We start from the raw sequence: 19,918 nt of genomic DNA on the forward strand, positions 1-19,918 counted from the left end.
AGAACCTCATTTTGGGATCCAGTTAGGTTTAGAACCAAATTCTAGGGTCCATTTAGCTCTAATGCAAATGTGTTTTTTAACTTAATGTTAAGTAGTAGAAAATTCTGACTTCTTTTTCTCCTCCTTTGTTTAACTTTTAAATTTTACTCAGGATCCAGGTGGGAACAGGTCCATGTTACTAGAGGCTCCCCTGAAGGGTTGTCAGATTTCGCAAATAAGAATATAACATAGCTACTTGAAGCTAAATTTCAGATAAATAGCAAATAAAAGTTTTAGTATTTAATAATAACAATGAGCCAGTATATTATTTGGCAACCTTATGTGTAGGAAAGGCCAAAAACACTGCTCAGTTCTACCCAATCACATGGCAATGACCATAAATTGAAAAGATAATTTTACTGCAGTTTACCCATAGAATTCAATAGAATATAATATTCACCTCAGAGATGAAAGTTTGGACAAAGTGAGTGTCCATGACAGCTGAGACTTGAGAATCTCCACAAAAGTAAGTGCAGAAAAACAAACAACAACAACAACAAAAGTGTAACATCACAGATCTTTGTCCATACCTCACTGTAGTTGAGTTTGTTCTGCCTTGCCAACATGATTTCTGGGGTATCAGGCATTATATGAATTTGAGTCTTGTCTTTGTCCCAGGCCTCGGTGTATAAACGCTATCAAAGAAGAAGTTGATAGAAAACCACTTGAAGTATAAGTAGGCATTACAAAAATTCAAATTAAGAAGGATTATAACTGATCTCATTAGGAAAAATTTAAATAGACAAATATTCAACTGGAGGTTGAGTCTCAATGCTAGCTATCAAGATTAGAACAGGGAATAATAAAAATTATTTAAAAGACTTTAAGTATATAGTTTAAGAGGTACTTTTGTGGAAATTTTTAATTCTACTAGTCAATCAAAGTATAATAACATCTTTTAGCATATCAGAGGAGCTTGAGGCAACTGGGGGCTCACCTTGTTCATGTTGATAGCATTGTTCTTGGCCAGCACCTGTTCCAGGGAATCAGTCACACTGGTAAATTTCAGCTTGTCTGGGGACTGACGGTAGATGTTGTCACTCAATATCTCTGCAGCTCTCTTGCACTTGACTTGCTCCACAGACCCAATGGGGACCCAGCCAATGCCTTTCAGCCACTGGAGATCGGACTTATACACATTCTGTGAAGAGTTTAAAGACAGAAATTCTTCAGCAAGAACAAAACCTTTAGGGTAAAGACATAAATGGAATCAGTAATAAAGTACAATTCTAGTTGTTTTTTTCCTATAGAAAACAAGTTCACTGTATTGTGAACTTGTATTGTGAAATGTCCTCTAGGCATAACACAAAGTGGTCACATATTTTCAGGTGGTTAGCAGAGAAGCAATCCAAGTGAATATCTTCAGTCCGTCAGTACAGTGAAAGTTATAATGTCCGTGTGTACAAGAAAAGAATGTCAACCCAGTGTGAGAGAAAGAAACACATATGCACCCAACAGCAGGTTATCAGGTCTCATGAAATGAAATACCAGGAGCTGCTAAAAGTCATATTTTAAAGAATATTGATGATATGCAGAAATGTCATTAATATAATATTAGATGAAAAATAGCACATAAAACTATGTGTGTGGATAAACTATATAAGCAGCAGTGGGCTTTTCAGTGGTTGGATTATTATTGCCCTGTGTGTATTTTTCTTATATTTAAAAAAATCTGTAGTTTTTTTTTATAAGGAGTAGAATGAAAATACAATAAGGATGTAGAACCCTAAAGTCCTGAGGCAGAACTTTAATGGCTTTAACACTGTTCACTGGTAAGTGAGCATTTTATTGGTCCAGGACCCCAATTTCTTCCCCACCAAATTCCCAGGATAGGAAGCATGGACTCATTTACAGAATCATATTTCCATATTTTTATTCTTCAGTTTTTATTTCATTTTAAATCTTTATCTTCATATTTCTGCTACAGATTTTTATATACTGATTAAGCACTATAACCAGAATTAGGCATTTTATCTGTTCTTTGAAGGATTTCACCTTTAATAGCAACTAATATAAAATATAAGCTGATATTTTACAGTCTAGACAAAAAGTCTCAAAATTGTTCTATGCTGCCTAGCTACTGCCCCTTAAATAACAACAGAAAAAATAAAAACAAATATACCTCTAGAGTGCCATTTATTTTAAAATGTTCCCCCACATTATTTAAACATATCTGTGAAGGAGGCCAGTAAATAGACAGATGAAGGCAGTCTGTCAATTCTGTCACTCTATGTGAGACATTAACTGTTTTCCACTACCTTTTATGTCCAGTCAAGGTCTTTCTTTTTGGAGTGAAGTACAAAACCCAGGGTTCTATATATTCAAAGCTATAGGACAGAAGTGGGAGTTTTCAGGGGTAGGCTGTAAATTTCTAGGAACAATGTATAATTATTATTAATTTGCTTTATTCTCCAAGGTCCTCTAATGCAAAATAATTCATTCAAACATTTATAAACACGTGATGAAGGAAATGTACTTCTTATACACAGATTTGGGATGATGCATCTATTTCTAAAGGAACACTAGGGTCTGTCATTAACACATGACTTTCCAAAAAGAGAGCTGTACTAAGCAGAGAAAGTGTCAGTGAAACCATCCAAAAGCTTACTAACACAGTGACTTCATTCAATATGAAAGAATAACATTTTGTAGTGAAGCAGACATCAGTGTTCTATTACAATTATAACCACATTAGAGTTGCAAGGAAACTAAAAATAAATTTCAGACTAATTTTTAAAATGTGTTTTCATTCCCCCTTAAAAGAATGAAAGAAAATGTCGCCCTCTGGTGGACCCTGACTTCCAACATTGCTTAATTCTAGTTTTATTTTTATAAAATCAAGTTCAAGCTGTAAGTTCATTTGCTTAAAAAACCTATTAACATATTCACAATAAAGTAATAAAACTATACTCACTAACCAATAAATTCTAATTTGAACAGGCCAATGGATTATACATAAGGGATAACTTTTATATAGTTTTAATTATTTCTGCACACAGCTCTGTTACAGGTGCCATACTCACATCACTCTGGAGGTCATAGGCCTGCCGAGCATGGATGACATCATTCTGGTCAGGCAGGCATGTCCACTGATGAAGGTAGTTCTTATAGTCCACGTCACTGACTAAGGTCTGGCACTTCTTAGCCAGCACCACTCCCAGCATGTCCACTGGGCTCGAGAACTTGGTCTTCCACTTCTCAAAGTCCTTCTTGTACTCCCTGTCACTCTGGATCTTGGCCACATGCATGGACCACATCATCTTGGGGTCATCCTTAATGTCCCGGGCCCCAATGTGATGGCCCAGCTGCTTGCGGTAACCGTCTTTGTATTTGTACTAAGATGAAAATGTACAAATCAGGTTTCAATTGTTTACCCCACAATTGTAAGCTAACATTGCAAATAAGCACTGACTCAAGCTGGTATCCTGATCTTTACCCTAAAAGCTTAGAGAGACAGTAAGATAGACAGAATCTGTATTATTGTAGTATATGTCCCAAATCACCTGTAGTGTGGTAATAAGGAAAAGCTCTAAAAGGCAGGAAGTGTACACAGTGGGAAGAGGTCACTTGTGCAAGTAGAAGAGAAGAGAGGTTATTTGAACCAGGAAACTCAGAGAAATGGATCTAATTTGCTAAAAACTATGTCAGAAAAGATATGTACTTAGTGATATTGTGTGTTTTATTACTGGTAAATGAGTATCTGATTTCTGTAAGATGAAGTACTCTAGGTCAGGGCTACCTGCATAGCAACAAAAGAGAATTCATTATTTTTAATGGATTCATGCCTTCAGTGGTGGTGGTCAATTTTTGGAATAATTTGAAAACAAATCACGCTAGTGATGCCAATGTAGCAGTCCAACTGGCTAGAGCATTCTCTTAATAGAATATGGGTTCTAGTCCCACATGTGCCTACAATGTTTTTATTGTTCTGTGTCCAAAGACCTCCTCCTGGAATTTGAGCCAATTTTCCAGAACAAATGTTTGCAATCTCAAAGAGAACTGGGTGAGAAAGTAAAGATGAGTCAACAGGAGGCAATACAGTAGCGTGGAAAGGCATGAGGTTGTCTAAAGTTTCAACTCCACTCTCCACCAAGAACTGGATTTAAGACAAGTTGCTTAAGAAATGTACAAAATGGGAACAATAACAATATTTACATCCCAAGTCAATTATGAAGAATAAGTAAGAAAACACATGTAAAGGCTCTTAAAACACAGTTCTCAATACTACTTGGTTATTCATTCATTATTCATATTATTAGCATAAATTCATTTGGGGTAAAGGCTCAATACATAAACTAAACTGAGTCACTACCATGATTGTCCAGTACAAAGGACATAGTCCATAGTCCTGAATAGTGGGCCTTGATTTTTAGTGCAGTGGTTTGTTCCCAAGAATCTCCTGAGGCACCAAGAAAGGATGATGATTTTATTCTGGGAGGTAGGTGCTACATAAGTAGCTACAGATAACGGTTTGAGCTTGGGGGTAGCCACATCTAAGGCTGGTCAGCTACCTTCTTTTCATAATCTTTCCGGGATGAATTGTCTTGGAAAGTGTCATATGCATTTTTGAATGTTGTATGTAAAGTGCTGCATAAAGCCAGGCCCTGGTTCTCACTGGGGATACTTATGTGAGTTACACTTTGTATAAGCTCTGTGATAATTTTTATATAAGCATCTCTAAACCTGCAATTGCACTCTAATAATTTCCATGTGAAGGAATCTTTCTCTATTCTTGGTGGGTTTGTTTTCACTGAAGTTACTATATGATTAAGGTGATAAATTACCTTTTATGAACATCAAAATTGTCATTTCTCCCAAAATTAGGTTTTGACGCCGCTGGTGTAGTGGTATCATGCAAGATTCCCAAAATTAGGTTTTGAAAAATACCACCCAAATACATCAGGACATATTTTCAAAGATCTAGGATAGCACTTTTTTTAACAATTCAGTTTAGTGGAAATGTCAGAATAAAGTTGACAACTCACATCACTAGCGATGTCCCGGGAGGCCTTGGCAGCCACTATTGGGATAGCATCACTTCTCAAGTCATAGCCTTTCTTCTTTGCTTCTTCATTGGCAAGTTTATACAGACTCTGAATTTGAGCAAATAATAAATCAGTCAGATGTTGACATTCATATCCAAAAGCTTCAGGGGACTGAAGTAATTCACTAAGTTCTACACAGTGCAATTTCTATAATAATCTTACTTTTAAGAGTTTTAAATCTTCTACATTTTTTTTTTTGTGTGTGTGTATGGGACCCTCGCCGGCAGCCAGGGAATGAACCGGCACTGCAGAGGCTGCGGGCAATCTCGCAGCCCAGCGCTCAACCACTGTGCCACCAGGGGAGGCCCGATCTTATGTATTTTTTTTCTGAAGTTGAGATCTATAGTGATACCTATACAAAATGTTGCACCTTTGCATCTTACTTTAAGATTTATGTTGCATTAACTATATACTGACATTATATGTTAATTTTAAAATTCTGAAAAGGGCTAGAAAACTTGAGCTGAAACTCATGGGCCTCAGGTGACAAAATGTGGTTAGGCGGGAAAAACTTAACTGTTGATCATGGAAATCAATTCAGTCCACATTTATTCTGCTTTGCCCCTGTGCCTTGAATGTGCTGGGTCTGCATGAATCAAAGTTTCCTTCACCAAGTTTTCTATCAGATGTGATAAAAAGACTTGTAAGCTATAGAACTGCCAAAAACTCAGAGTAGGAGAAATCATTTAACTACATTATTATTTTTTTAATGTCTTACCATTTTTTTTTTTTATTTTTGCACAGAAGAACTGGGGTATAGGCCGGGGGAGGAGGGGCGTGGAGAGGAGGTCTGCTATTCTTGGACATAAAATACATGCTTTCCTGCAACAATACAGGACCTATATCACAGGTTTAGCTAAAAAGTCACTTGGATTTCAGAGTGGGACTTAGATTTTAGAGCAGAACTTGATGTTTTAGTGACAATTAAGAGCTAGTTATATAAGCACTAAAATTATGGTGTCCACTCTCAAAATAAAATGACCTAATATTGCAGTTAAACCATTGAAAATCTCTATTTTATATTCAGACTGAATAGTTAATTTATGCTGTCAAAGAAACAATACGTTCCTTACTGGTAGCACAAAGCTTGAAGAAATAAATAATACATCAGCTGACAGCATTTTAGATTCACAAAAACCTCCACAGGCTTACAACAATAAGCCCAATATAAAAAGAGATAAATGTCAATCTTTGAACTGAGATTTAAATTGTCAAATGAATAAATGAAAGATGGAGGGCATCTAGCTTAACCTCACATAAAGTCTTAGGATTTCAGGAGGCACCAGGTTCCTTTTGTACCAGCAGAGACCTAGCTGCCAATGCGCCCTGAGGCAGAGTGCAGAAACAGAGGTTAAAGTCCAGAACGGGAAATATGATTGTATCCTACTCTGGTAGAATTCCTTACTCTCAGTGTTTTGCTCAGTTCTGAGAGTCTCACACTAACAGGGATGTCATATGAGGATGCTCAGGAACTAGGAATGTGTGGGGTGAGATGTCAGGGAAGGACCAAGGCAGTGGTGTGTCTGTCTCTGTGGAGGAGCACACATTGGTTCTGCCTAGCTCAGACAACTATCAATATATGGGTCTGCAGAGAGAATTGTGGCTCAAAAGAGCAGAAGTACTTTCTAAAGGAATTTTCCAGAACAAGTGGGTTGATTTGTTTGCTGAGAACAATTAAGCAAGGCAAGATGGTAACTAGTTGGGTGAAGACTCCTGTACTAGAAGAGAAACTTACTTCTCAGACTAAACATCTGTGGTTCTGAAATGGGGGCACATGGTCCTAGGCTCCCAGAAAGTGAAAAGAAAATAATCTTACTAATATATATACTACTGACAGAATCCTCTCTGTCTCTCTCTCAGTGCTATTTAATAATACTATTTTTTGTCTACTTAATTTAATGTATAAATCTAAAACTAGTTTTAGTTTTATACTATATTCTAAACTATAATTCAGAAATAAGAAATCATATGGAAAATATACTTAGCACAGCTATGTAGCATAAGAAGATAAATGTACATTTGGTCTATTGCTTGCAAATTAATAAAGCAGAAAGTCTATTTAATTTTATAATTACTGCTTAAATCATTAGTTCTTAAAATTCACACTTCTGAAGTGAACGTTTCTCTTACTCAAAGTGTGATGTTTAAGATGGTGATTATGAAATGCAGGGACTGGTATTTACATGGAGCAAGGATAGAGATTCTTTATAAAGCTGTCACTTAGTATTATATCACTGTGGAATAGATTTTTGAAATGAGAAACAGCATGCAAATATCATGGAATTAGTATCTGCTCCTACCTCACTGTAGTTGAGTTTGTTCATTCTTGCCAACATAATTTCTGGTGTGTCTGGCATGATGTGGATCTGGGTCTTGTCTTTGTCCCAGGCTTCAGTGTATAAGCGCTATCAAAGCAAAGATAATTATCATCATTAATAGGAATTATAAACAAAAATAACAGTTTATATATTTTATATACATATAACTTTATGTATATATGTATATATACATAACTTTATGTATATAACTTTATGTATATATATTTCATATATATATTCAAGTAATCAGTTCACAATAGAACAAATGTTCTATTATGTTCTAATGTATGTTAATGATTTTTTTTAAAGATTTATTTATTTATTTATACAAGCACTGGGTATAGTCAGAAACATGGCAGGGTGAGAGAGTCCACCAGAGCCAGAGCGGGGAACAGAACAGGCAGATTGATGAAGTACGCTGCTGAGGGAAGCAGCGGGCGGCAGGAGATGTCTGCATGCCATGTGGGACCCTCGCCTGTGGCAGGGGATGTTAACGATTTTTAAAAGGAGGTTGAGAATAACTCAAACAAAATTTTTCCATAAAGTTGTGTCATTTTATCAAAACCGTGATACAATTAACAAATATTAAAATATAAAACATATATCAGTGATAATAAACAGATGACTTTTGTTCTAGAATGTTCTGTTTCTTTTCTCAACCATGTTTCTTTTGCTTTGATTCAGTCTCAGGAGTCCTACCTTGGTTCTCTGAATTTTGAAGCCTCACCTTGTTCATATTGATCGCGTTATTCTTTGCCAACACTTGTTCCAGGGAATCAGTCACACTGGTGAATTTAAATTTGTCTGGAGACTGGCGATAGCTTTTCTCACTCAAAATTTCAGTTGCCCTTTTGCATTTTTCTACATCCAAAGAGCCAATCGGAACCCAGCCAATGCCTCTCATCCATTGGAGATCTGACTTGTACACATTCTGTTGACACAAATAGTAAATATTTATCCTTGCACTGGGAAAACAATTTCATCTAAAATACGTGAAATAAAATAAAAGCACTCTTGAAAATACAAGTATTGCTGCTTTTCTAGTTATGCCACATTGATTTTATGAAAGAACTCTGTTAGTGTATGCTTTCACTAATCAAAGGGAATCCAGAGAGGATAGACAGTTCCTTTTACAACTAAAACCAAAAAGCAAAACTGGCATTTGGTGATTATTTTGCAGCAGCCATGAAGGAGGCAGCAGCACCCAAGCCGTGATAGTGGTCCCAATCAGCTCCTTTCCAAAACTATTTTATACAGGCTGCATATGTATCAAAGCATTTCTGCTTTTAATATATGTTCATTTTATTTTAGTTTTCAGGTGTCACTTGGTAGGTTATTTTTTGTGTGTCTGGGAATGCTATAAAAAATTTTCTGTAAATAAAATTAACAGTAATTGCTCCTTTGCTTTATACTATTTCAGTTTATAAAAGGTTTCATAGAAATATTCTACTTCTGGGCAGTAGGGGACAGGTGTTTTAGTGGACAGGCAGGATATCAGACTATATTCTTTTTTGGGGCTTGAAAGGTTAAAGGATTAACACTCAGAAGGAAGACATGTCATTCCCCGCTGGCAGGGGCTGGTGAGTTTGTTGCAACCTATTGCTACCTTCTCCAAGCTATGTCAATTTCACTGATTTTACACCTTTGTATAAAATGATTCTCAGTACTCACATCACTCTGGAGGTCATAGGCCTGCCGAGCATGGATGACATCACTCTGGTCAGGCAGGCACGTCCACTGGTGTAGGTAGTTCTTGTAGTCCACGTCACTGACTAAGGTCTGGCACTTCTTAGCCAGCACCACTCCTAGCATGTCCACTGGGCTCGAGAACTTGGTCTTCCACTTCTCAAAGTCCTTCTTGTACTCCCTGTCACTCTGGATCTTGGCCACATGCATGGACCACATCATCTTGGGGTCGTCATGTATTGCCCTGGCACCGATGTGATGGCCAAGCTGCTTACGATAGCCTTCTTTGTATTTGAACTGGAAAAAGAAAAAGGCATATAGTCATTTATTTTAACTTTTAGTTAAAAATAACTACTAGGGGCCTCCTGCTGACCTAGGGGTTAAGTCTCAGTGCTATCACTGCTGCAGCCTTGGTTTGATCCCTGGCCAGGGAGATAACCCCCATTTGGTGCAGCAAACCTTTCCTGTCTCACCTGCTGTTCCCTTTAGCAGTGTATTTCAGTAGATCCACCTTTTCTGGTCCCCACTATGTCTCTGGTGAATCCTCTCACCCCCACACCTCTGGCCTACACCCCAGTTCTTCTATGTTAAAAAAAGTAACTACTAGTGTCAAGTTTTCCAGTTAATTAAAAACATAATGATTTTCTGGGAATATATAAGTCATACATGCTTCTTATAAACCATTCAGAAATATAAAGCATATATATGTGAAAATAAAAATTCAGACATGATTCAGCTACTCAGTGATAACCGCTGATTAAATTGCATGCTTGCTTTCTTTCTCTGAGAGGAGAAAATAAAATTAGAAAAAGAGTCATACTGTTTATGGGTTAAAGTTAATAACTTTAAACTGACAGTTTACTTGATGTACTATATATCCAGGAGAGATAAAGAAATCTGAGCCAAAATTTAGGCAAAGAACATTTCAGGTGCACTCACCTCACTTGCTATGTCTCTGGAGGCCTTGGCCGCCTGGATGGGAATGGCATCTATCCTCATGTCATAGCCTTTCTTCCTGGCTTCTTCTAGGCCAAGTTTATATAGTTTCTGAAATAGACATAACTCAACATCAGTTTGATTGGCAAAGGATACTATAAGGAAAATATTCTATGCATCATGAATATATTGCTTACCTCACTGTAATTTATTTTGTTTTGTTTAGCTAGTTCCACTTCAGGGGTGTCTGGCATAATGTGGACAGTGGTTTTATCTTTATCCCATGCTTCTGTATAGAGACGCTAAAACAAATAAGAAATATGTGACGAATACAGGCCAGTAATGTAGACATACAATGAATAACTCTTTTAAGTAAACAAAGGCCTTACATGGTTCATGGTAATGGCATTGTTTTTTGCCAAAACCATTGGAATGGAGTCCATAAGGCTGGAAAACTTAAATTTATCTGGGTGCTGGCGGTAAACATGGTCACTCAAAATCTGGGTAGCTCTCTTGTTCTTCTCATCCTCAAGAGAACCACTAGGCATCCATCCAATGCCTTTTAGCCACTGAAGATCAGCCTTGTACACATTCTGAAATGGCAAGTGACAAACCACTAAATGTAAGCATAATGTTATGTCCCAAAAGAAATAAAATTTTATATTATACAGTATATTTTAATACTTGAATTCTTGGAAAATGTAAACTTTTTGGTATGTCTTGCAAATCAACAAAATATTCAGACTACAAGCATATTTTGAAAAATTTTATATAACAGAAATGCTGAAAAAATATTTACTAAAGAACAATCCAATTCCAGGTCAACAATCTAGGCTTCCATAAGAGCAACAGAGGGTTTGATGGCTCATTCTTTGTGGAATAATGCTTTCAGATCTTTGGGTGGTGGGAGAGAGCATATGCACTAGTCCAGGAAAGTAGATCTCAGTTGTATAAACTCAATTTCCCTCACTTTGGGGGGGGGGGTGACTTTGAAACTTAGGAAAGCAAACATGGTGTTTTGTTGCCCAATGGAAAATCTTAGACTCACGTCACTCTGAAGGTCATAGGCCTGCCGAGCATGGATGACATCACTCTGGTCAGGCAGGCACGTCCACTGGTGTAGGTAGTTCTTGTAGTCCACGTCACTGACTAAGGTCTGGCACTTCTTGGCCAGCACCACTCCCAGCATGTCCACTGGGCTCGAGAACTTGGTCTTCCACTTCTCAAAGTCCTTCTTGTACTCCCTGTCACTCTGGATCTTGGCCACATGCATGGACCACATCATCTTGGGGTCATCCTTAATGTCCCGGGCCCCAATGTGATGGCCCAGCTGCTTGCGAAAGCCTTCCTTATATTTATACTAAAGGAAAAAAAATATGTTTCATTCCTTTCAAGAATAGCTTATTTTGCCATCCTTGTAGCAAAGCACATTAAGTCTAAATATTCACTAAGCCTAGAGAGCCACAGAATTAAGTTTTTTTTTTTTTCAAGAAAAGATAAAAGGCTACAAATACCATACATAAAAAATGCATCCTTGAGCTTATCTTCTTCCCACACTACAGCTCTGGGATTGTTTCACTCTATTTTAATTTATTCCTTAGAAGATTTTGTTCAAATTAATATTAAATTTAGACTTCTTTGAAGTGTTGAGTTTCCATCAAATCAATATAAACAGGGAATAAAGTCTTACTTCACTGGCAATTTCACGGGATGCTTTGGCTGTTTTGATCGATATGGCATCAAGGGGAAGATCATAACCTTTTTTCTTCAACTCCTCATAACCCATTCGATAGATTTTCTGTTAAGAGATGATCACTGTGAGTAAAACTGTTTTCCATAAACAACAGCAGCATAATGAATCCAACATGCTAAATATTTTAAGAGTCCTTGAGAATAGCATCTATGCCCTAGAATATTCAAATGTAATTGGAAATTATGCCCATCCATTGCTAATGATTCTGTTTTAAACTTTAAAGCTCTTTGATTACCTATATCAACAAAATGAAATGTCAGTTCTTCACAAATTCTAATGAGTTTGAGGCAGAAGTAAATTGTTTGAGAAATGAGATGAAATATCATTAAATGTTGCTTTCCAATTAACTTTGGGTATTTCATTAGAAATTTTTGTTAGAAAACTGTAATGCCTTTCCATCTAACACCTTTAGTAGGGAAAAATCATGCTGATGGGCTTTCTCGCCCATATAATTAATACATTATGATGTAGAGTCTATTCCAGAATATAGGGACCATCTAAAGTAGAATCCACATCTGTAGGTAAGAAACAAAGTCCTATAAACACTTAATCTATGACAAAGGAGCCAAGAGTGTACGTTAGAGAAAGGAAAGTCTCTCCAACAAATGGTGCTGAGAAAAATGGACAGGCAATGCAAAAAATGTTACTGTCAACTACAGACTGCATATACGACAATATACCCAATAGGTTATACTGGTAAGGTATGTGTATAGTAGGGTCATGCTATCTAGGTTTGTGTAGTTACATTCTATGTCAACACATTTCTTAGAAAGTATCCTTGTCATTAGGGATGCATGATTACAAAGGTATGTGTGATAATGGACTACACAGATAGCACATGTCTCTAACTCTTCCTGAGACAGGTAGTGTTATGCTTTGATGTTTAAGAGTCACTAAATAAGAAATGTAAGTCATGTGCTGTCTATTAACTAAAATGATTCAGGTATTCAAAATTACCTACAAATAAATTCACTGATTTAGAAGCAATTAAAATAAAATTTCTGAAAGTGGTGAATTTGGTAACTTACATCACTTGTATTGACTAAGTTTGCTTTAGCCAGCATAATGTCAGGTGTATCAGGCATAATGTGAATTTGAGTCTTATCTTTATCCCAAGCTTCCCTATACAGTCTCTGAAAGAGAAATAAAAATTTTTTAGTGTTGTTTGTAAATTACATAGTTAACATCAAACAGACTTACTAAATTCATGTGAAGTATTATAAGCGATAGCATTAGCAGGTAACATAAGCAGAAAACTGGTAGTGTTTATTGACTTATCAGGAGCATAATTACCTTTCAAAATGTAGATTATTGATGACCTTTTCAAAGTTAGAGATAACTTTGCCTGTAAGTAATTAGAACCTTTGCCAATATTATCAAATGGAACAGTAGTTCTCCATCTTTGGTTGTTAAAGTCCCTCTTAGTATTTAATTGGGAGATTGCTCTTGCCTTCTGAAAAGATGACATATTCAAGATATGCTTACAAACTAGGGAGTCTCATTTATGACATACTTATTATTTGTAATAATATCTTATAAATATTGGAGGGGCAGTGTTAGGATTCCCAAAACAATTTTGCATGAGAATTTATCAAAATCTTCTGTATGTTTTGGAGTGATTCCTTGTCTTTTTCAACAGAAGATGTGACCCAAACAGTATCTCACTGAATTACTAAAATTAGGGAGTAAAATGCAAAGAAAAATAAGATATTTACATTGTCAGAGAATCTCCCCACAAGACACTTAATAAACAGCAACGTGATCGTGGAGAAATATGGTGACACAATTTTAACCAAGTGATCAAAGTTAAAATTATCAGTACTAGGGCAAATTGATATCATGAGCCTCCTGACATGATACATGGGGGAAGTTAAGGCAAATATTATCCTGCTAAAAATACAAAAACTGAATCTAATCATGAGGAAATGCCAGACAGACCCAAATTGAGAGAGATTCTATAAAATAACTGCCCTGTAGTATTCACAAATATCAAGGACTTGATGACAAACACTGAGCAACAGTCCAGATTAAAGGAAGCTAAAGACATGAAAAGTAAACTTAATGTGTGATCTTGCATTGCATCCTGGATTAGAAAAAAACTTTTAATTTTGTTACAAAGGATAGTAGTGGTAAAATTGAATTCTGTAACGTTGAAAATATTATTTCAATGTTAATTAACTGAAATTGATCTTTGCACTGTGGTTATACATGAAAATATTCTTGGGGCCTCCCTGGTGGAGCAAGGGGTTAAGATGCAGCACTATGAAGCTATCTGCAGCCACTGCAGCATGAGTTCAATCCCCGGCCAGAGAGGTGACCCACATGGTATGGCAGACCTCTCCTGTCCCGTCTGCTACTCCCCTCAACAGTGTATTTCAGTGGATCTGCCTGTTCTGCTCCCTACTGTCTTTGGTGAATCTTCTCAACCCCCCAGCATCTCTGGCCTGCACCCTAGCTCTTGTATGCATAAAAAAATAAATCTTAAAAAAAAAGAAAATATTGTTTTCAGGAAATGCACACAAAAGTATTCAGGGTAGAGTGGATTTGTAAAGCAGCATACATATGTATTTACATATATGAGATGTATATGCAATATATACATAATAGAATAATATGTGCTGTGTCCTCTATGCATACAGATAATATATACATATATATATATATGCACATATGTATGAGAAAGGAAGGGAAGGAAGGAAGGGGAGATGGTGGGAAGCAAATGCTAATATTTGGAAAAGCTGGGTGAAAATATTTACACACATATTTGCATATATACATGTTTATGCAAATTATCTGCAACAATTTTGCAACTTTTCTGTATGCCTGAAATTATTTCAATATAAAAAATTTTAAGTGCTGGACTTATCAATTTCCCTTAGAGATATGCAATGTGAGGTGTGTTGGTACTTTTCTCCTTCCTGAACATGCCTACTCTTGTTCATTAACCTCAGAGAAGTCAATTAAGACCTTCAGGAATAAAACAAAGCCAGGCCAGTTAATTTTCATATTCATGTATTCTGGTTCTGCATTAATCTGATAACATAAAATCACAGTTTCTCAATCTAGCACTATGGTTTTGTATACTGGGTAATTCTTTGTTGGGGGAGAGAGGCCTGTTTTATATATTCTGGGATGTCTATACATCCATGGTGTCTATCCACTAGATGCCAGTAGTATGCTACCTTCAGTTTGTGACAACCAAAAAGGTCTCTAGATGTTGCCAAATATCCCTTGTGGGACAAAATTATCCTGGTTGAGAAACACTAAAATAGACCTTTTTGTCAATGTCATATGTCATGTTTATCTGGAAATCAGATAAAATGCTAATATTCATTTATACTGAAATAACTGTATTGTTCTATTCAAAAGAAGAGCTAGCAGGCTTGGGAACAGCAAGGCCTCTCCTGAGGCTTGAGTGGGATCAGTAACTCAACATTCCTGTACCAATAATACACTATTGGGGAGGTCTCTCTTGAGGCATTAATGTTGACAAATTCCATGATCCAAGGTTTTTCTCTTGGTCACCGTATTAGTTCAGAACTTTGCAAATGGGCTTGTTCTATGGAGACAAAAGATATGTGGATTCCCAAGGGGAAACTATTTTATATAAATTTGTTGCTTTATTAGTCAACCTATAGATTAAAATTGCCATGTTAAAAACAAAAAGGGAAGAAATGAAAACTTGAACATTAATAATAAACTTGATAGGTCAGCATTTACTAAATATTTTGGATATCAAAATTGCTATAAATATGTAAAGGATTGATTGGGAAGAGAGGGGCTACTATTTATCAAATGCTTATTACCTTAAGTTGATTATGGGTATCTATATATAAGATATGGATATCTATATAAAAGATCTATCTATCTATCAATCTATATATATAGATTGATAGATAGATAGATCTTTTATATATATATATATACATATATAGATTGATAGATATAAACATGTTTGGGGTTAGCTCTTTCTAGAGACCCAAGTGATTATTAGTATCTTGCTAATAATCTTGCTGAATCTAATCATGAGGAAATGCCAGACAGACCCAAATTGAGAGAGATTCTATAAAATAACTGCCCTGTAGTATTCACAAATATCAAGGACTTGATGACAAACACTGAGCAACAGTCCAGATTAAAGGAAGCTAGAGACATGAAAAGTAAACTTAATATGTGATCTTGCATTGCATCCTGGATTAGAAAAAAACTTTTAATTTTGGAAATAAGTTGAGGATGGGATGCATACATGCTGTTTATTTACTTTGGTTCAGCTAAAGAAAATGCACTATAATTACTTGGCAGAAAATATATTCTTTATAACATTTCCACTGTGTCTATAGAAGGTACTCAGAATACCTTCCTTTCATATATACTATCCCCAACAAAAAGTAATCTGGGTCAGTAATATACCTACATTTTAGAGGCGAAGGGGGAAATGTATGTTCAATAGTTTACTCATTATGCTTTGGATACATAAGTGGGCAAATTAACAAGTAAACTTAGGGTGAAAAAAAATGATACTAACCCACTTTTACAAGATCCAGTGCAGGGGAGTTGATAACTCAAATGACACAACCAAATACAAAACATTATGCTGTGCTGTTCTATGGTGCACAATGCGATATTACGCAATTTATTAAGCAAAAGCTATTGAGCGTCTACCAGGTATTAGGCACTAAAATTTTTTTATTTCCAAAGAGTTACTTACATCACTCCTATTTTTGGCGTTTGTTTTTGCAAGAACAATATCCATGGCATCAGGGATGCTAGTGAACTTGTTTTGGTCTGCAGGCTGACGATATTTCTTCTCACTGATGATTTCTGAAGCTCGCTTGTTTTTTTCTGCCTCCAAGGAACCCAGGGGACTCCATCCTATGCCTCTCAGCCACTCAAGGTCAGACTTATACACATTCTGTGGAAATACAAAGCAAGTCATCAAAATCCCATGCTCATCTAGAACCTTGACTCAAGTGAATCAACAGATTCATTTTAGATATTCTGTAAACCCTTTCTAGTTTTTGTCTCTTTGTAACTACTTAATGATGAGTTATAAAACAATATATAAACAACTATTAAATTTAATACAAACTGACCTCACTCTGTAGTTCATAAACTCTTTTAGCTTGAATAACATCATTCTGGTCAGGCAGGCATGTCCACTGATGCAGGTAATTCCTATAGTCCGCATCACTAACCAAGGCCTGACATTTCTTGGCCAGTACCACTCCTAGCATGTCCACTGGGCTAGTATATTTGGTTTTCCACTTCTCAAAGTCCTTCTTGTATTCTCTTTCACTTTGCATTTTGGCTACATTCATGGACAGCACAAGCTTTGGATCATCTTGCAGACTCCGGAATCCAATATGGTGGCCAAGTTGCTTACGGTAGCCTTGTTTGTATTTAAACTAAAATCAAAAGAAGCAGTTATTTTGCTAGCATACACAGAAGTCAATTTAAGCTCAATTTGCTGTTTGCATATTTGCAATTTGCTGAAATGTCTATGTTAACATCATTAAAATATCGTGAGGACTCAAGTGGAGGTTTCCAAAGATATGTGATATTGAGGATCTAGAAAAATTATGAGAAATTAATGCTAACTAGAGGCATAAATATATTTTGTTGTGTTCTAGACATTATACATCTTGACTTTAGGGTATCATTTGCTAAAGCTTTTGTGGTATTCTCAAAGAATGATGGAAAATTCTGGGCTGAATGGTAAAAACATGAGTGGAAGATTCAGGACTTGATGGACAGGTCTATACTGTAGATTAAATTTACTAAAAAGCATAATTGTTAGTTGTTTACCATATGGTTATGTCATGTAAACTTTTTCTGTTCAGGATCCATATTCTGCATGTATACTTGGCTAAAAACAGATAAATAGTGTAGAAGAAAAATTATACAAGATATCAAAATAATGTCACAATGTGTCAAAATGAACTACATAAATTTAAGAAAGTGAAAGTGAAATCCAGTATTTAGATTCAACTGGAAAATTGCATGAGAAGTGGTTGACAATAACAGTGGCAATAATAATGATAGTAGTAATAGCTCAGTGTTGAGCATACATCATTACACTTCTCAGAAATATGTTCTACTCTCTCTTGACACCCAACTTCATGGTTATATATATTAAAAATACCCAGTTTAAGTAGACTATAAGCTCCAGTGTGGGCAATCTGACAAAACTGCTTATAAAAGGTAGTGTTAAAGATTTTGTATTGGGGTACAGATAAAAGAAAGTCAAAAGGTCATTTTCTCTGGCCTGAATGGAAAAGCAACACTAAGTTTTAAGATATTCTACCTGATGGGAGTTTTGAAAAAAATAACAGAATAAATCACAATGGAATAATCATTAGATTGAAGAACTTTTAAAACTAAAACAACTGACATCAAATAGAAAACTGAAATGTTTGAGGATATATTAACTGCAAGAGGAAATAAACTACTTTGTGACATTCCAGAAGACAATCTAGAGATGGTTAGCAACAGATTTCAATTCAAAAAAAAAAGGAAATATATGACTATAATTAGAGATGATTCAATAAGGATGTGACCTGCCCTGAGGGACACTGAAATTCTTATATCCACAGACTGGATGATTGCTGAAGATTACAGAGAAGGTAGGACATGTGAATTGGATTGTTACAATCCAATATTATATAAATTATCTTCTAACTAAATTCTATTTTTCTCATTTATTAAATTAAGTGCTCATAAAATAGTTCCAATGCCCTCAATTTTTTATACATACAAATATCATTTAAAATTAAAAGAGAAACAATTTCTACAATGATGGGAAAGTTCACTTTTAATTAATTTTAGAGTAAGATTTCAAAAGTTTTTAACTAGTAGTTTCACCACACAAAAAGAAATTAGGTACTATCAAGTGTTCTTTTGTTAGGAAATTATTGAAGCTATTACTAAATCCTTAAACTACCTTTTACTTAGGGGGAACACAACATGAAATGAAAATGAGTTTACTTCATTGGAAATATTCAAATATCATTATTTCTTTCAGTTCATCACAACCTCAATCATTAAAATGAAGTATTGACTTGCACACTGGACAGTAATATTACATCATCTAATTAAATTTCCAACACTTCTGGAGTACTTTAAATTAATTAAACTAAAGAGATTCTTCCCTAATATATTCTTAGAATTTATGTCAGATTCTGCCTTGAGACATTCTTTTCACTCTTTACTTCAAACTGCATATTGAACCAAATTCTTATTTATTTTGAAGAGTACACTTAAGAGACTGCCTCCCTGTAAAATTCTGGTAATTTTTTTATAACCAAATTTCTATGACCTTTTGTGATTCTTTTTTTTTTTTTTTTGCTCGCCATCTCTTTTTTTTTTCTTTAATATTTATTTATTTATTTATACAAGCACTGGGTACAGTCAGAAGCGCGGGAGGGTGAGAGAATTCACCAGAGCCAGAGCAGGGAGCAGAGCAGGCAGAAGGACCGAAGTACACTGCTGAGGGGAGCAGCGGGCGGCAGGAGAGGTCTGTGCGCCATGTGGGACCCTCCTCCGGTGGCCGGGGAGCAGCCGGGGATCGAACTGGCGCTGCAGAGGCTGCAGGCAGCTTCGCAACCCAGCGCTCAACCGCTGCACCACCGGGGAGGCCCTTGTGATTAATTCTTAAGATTAGCACACTGATGTTTATGTATCTACAGAATATCTAAATCAGATATCTAAGTTATTTGATTGAGATAAAAAATATATTCTTATAAAGTCAAACTAGAACTTACATCACTAGCAATGTCTCTTGAAGCTTTGGCCGATTGTACAGAAATTGCATCAAGTGGGAGATCATAGCCTTTCTTTAAAGCTTCTTCCCATCCAAGTTTATAGAATTTCTGAAAATTAAAGAAATGCTAGCATTATTATGAATAAATTAAAAAATCCCAACAGTTTATTAACAAAATATTTAGTGAGTAAATAGCAGATTCTAACATCTTCCTACTTTATCTTTAGAAATATGGATAGAAAGTAAACAAGCTATTTAAAGGAGTAGAAAAAGTACAGACTTAACATCACATGATCTGGCTTCCAATTTCTGTCTGTGAGACACTGGTGGTATAACTGCGCATGGTCTTTTTTGTTCAGACAAAACACAGGTATATCAGATA

The 19,918-nt window shown here is 35.9% G+C and overlaps 1 protein-coding gene across 1 annotated transcript in view; it reads right to left on the reverse strand.

The window, feature by feature from the left end:
• Nucleotides 1-19,918, reverse strand: part of NEB (nebulin) — a gene marked incomplete at both ends in the record, with an annotated part of 193,074 nt that overhangs the window by 99,216 nt on the left and 73,940 nt on the right. Inside the window, 16 exons of the mRNA XM_084236383.1 lie at nucleotides 570-674; nucleotides 977-1,180; nucleotides 3,063-3,374; nucleotides 5,025-5,132; nucleotides 7,385-7,489; nucleotides 8,130-8,333; nucleotides 9,074-9,385; nucleotides 10,028-10,135; nucleotides 10,222-10,326; nucleotides 10,414-10,617; nucleotides 11,073-11,384; nucleotides 11,715-11,822; nucleotides 12,806-12,910; nucleotides 16,486-16,689; nucleotides 16,871-17,182; nucleotides 19,538-19,645. Of these exons, the coding sequence (XP_084092509.1) occupies nucleotides 570-674; nucleotides 977-1,180; nucleotides 3,063-3,374; nucleotides 5,025-5,132; nucleotides 7,385-7,489; nucleotides 8,130-8,333; nucleotides 9,074-9,385; nucleotides 10,028-10,135; nucleotides 10,222-10,326; nucleotides 10,414-10,617; nucleotides 11,073-11,384; nucleotides 11,715-11,822; nucleotides 12,806-12,910; nucleotides 16,486-16,689; nucleotides 16,871-17,182; nucleotides 19,538-19,645 (2,916 nt within the window). The remainder of the gene's footprint in view (nucleotides 1-569; nucleotides 675-976; nucleotides 1,181-3,062; nucleotides 3,375-5,024; nucleotides 5,133-7,384; nucleotides 7,490-8,129; nucleotides 8,334-9,073; nucleotides 9,386-10,027; nucleotides 10,136-10,221; nucleotides 10,327-10,413; nucleotides 10,618-11,072; nucleotides 11,385-11,714; nucleotides 11,823-12,805; nucleotides 12,911-16,485; nucleotides 16,690-16,870; nucleotides 17,183-19,537; nucleotides 19,646-19,918) is intronic.

The sequence above is a fragment of the Talpa europaea genome (assembly GCF_964194135.1).
Source record: "Talpa europaea genome assembly, chromosome: 1".
Taxonomy (NCBI): domain Eukaryota; kingdom Metazoa; phylum Chordata; class Mammalia; order Eulipotyphla; family Talpidae; genus Talpa; species Talpa europaea.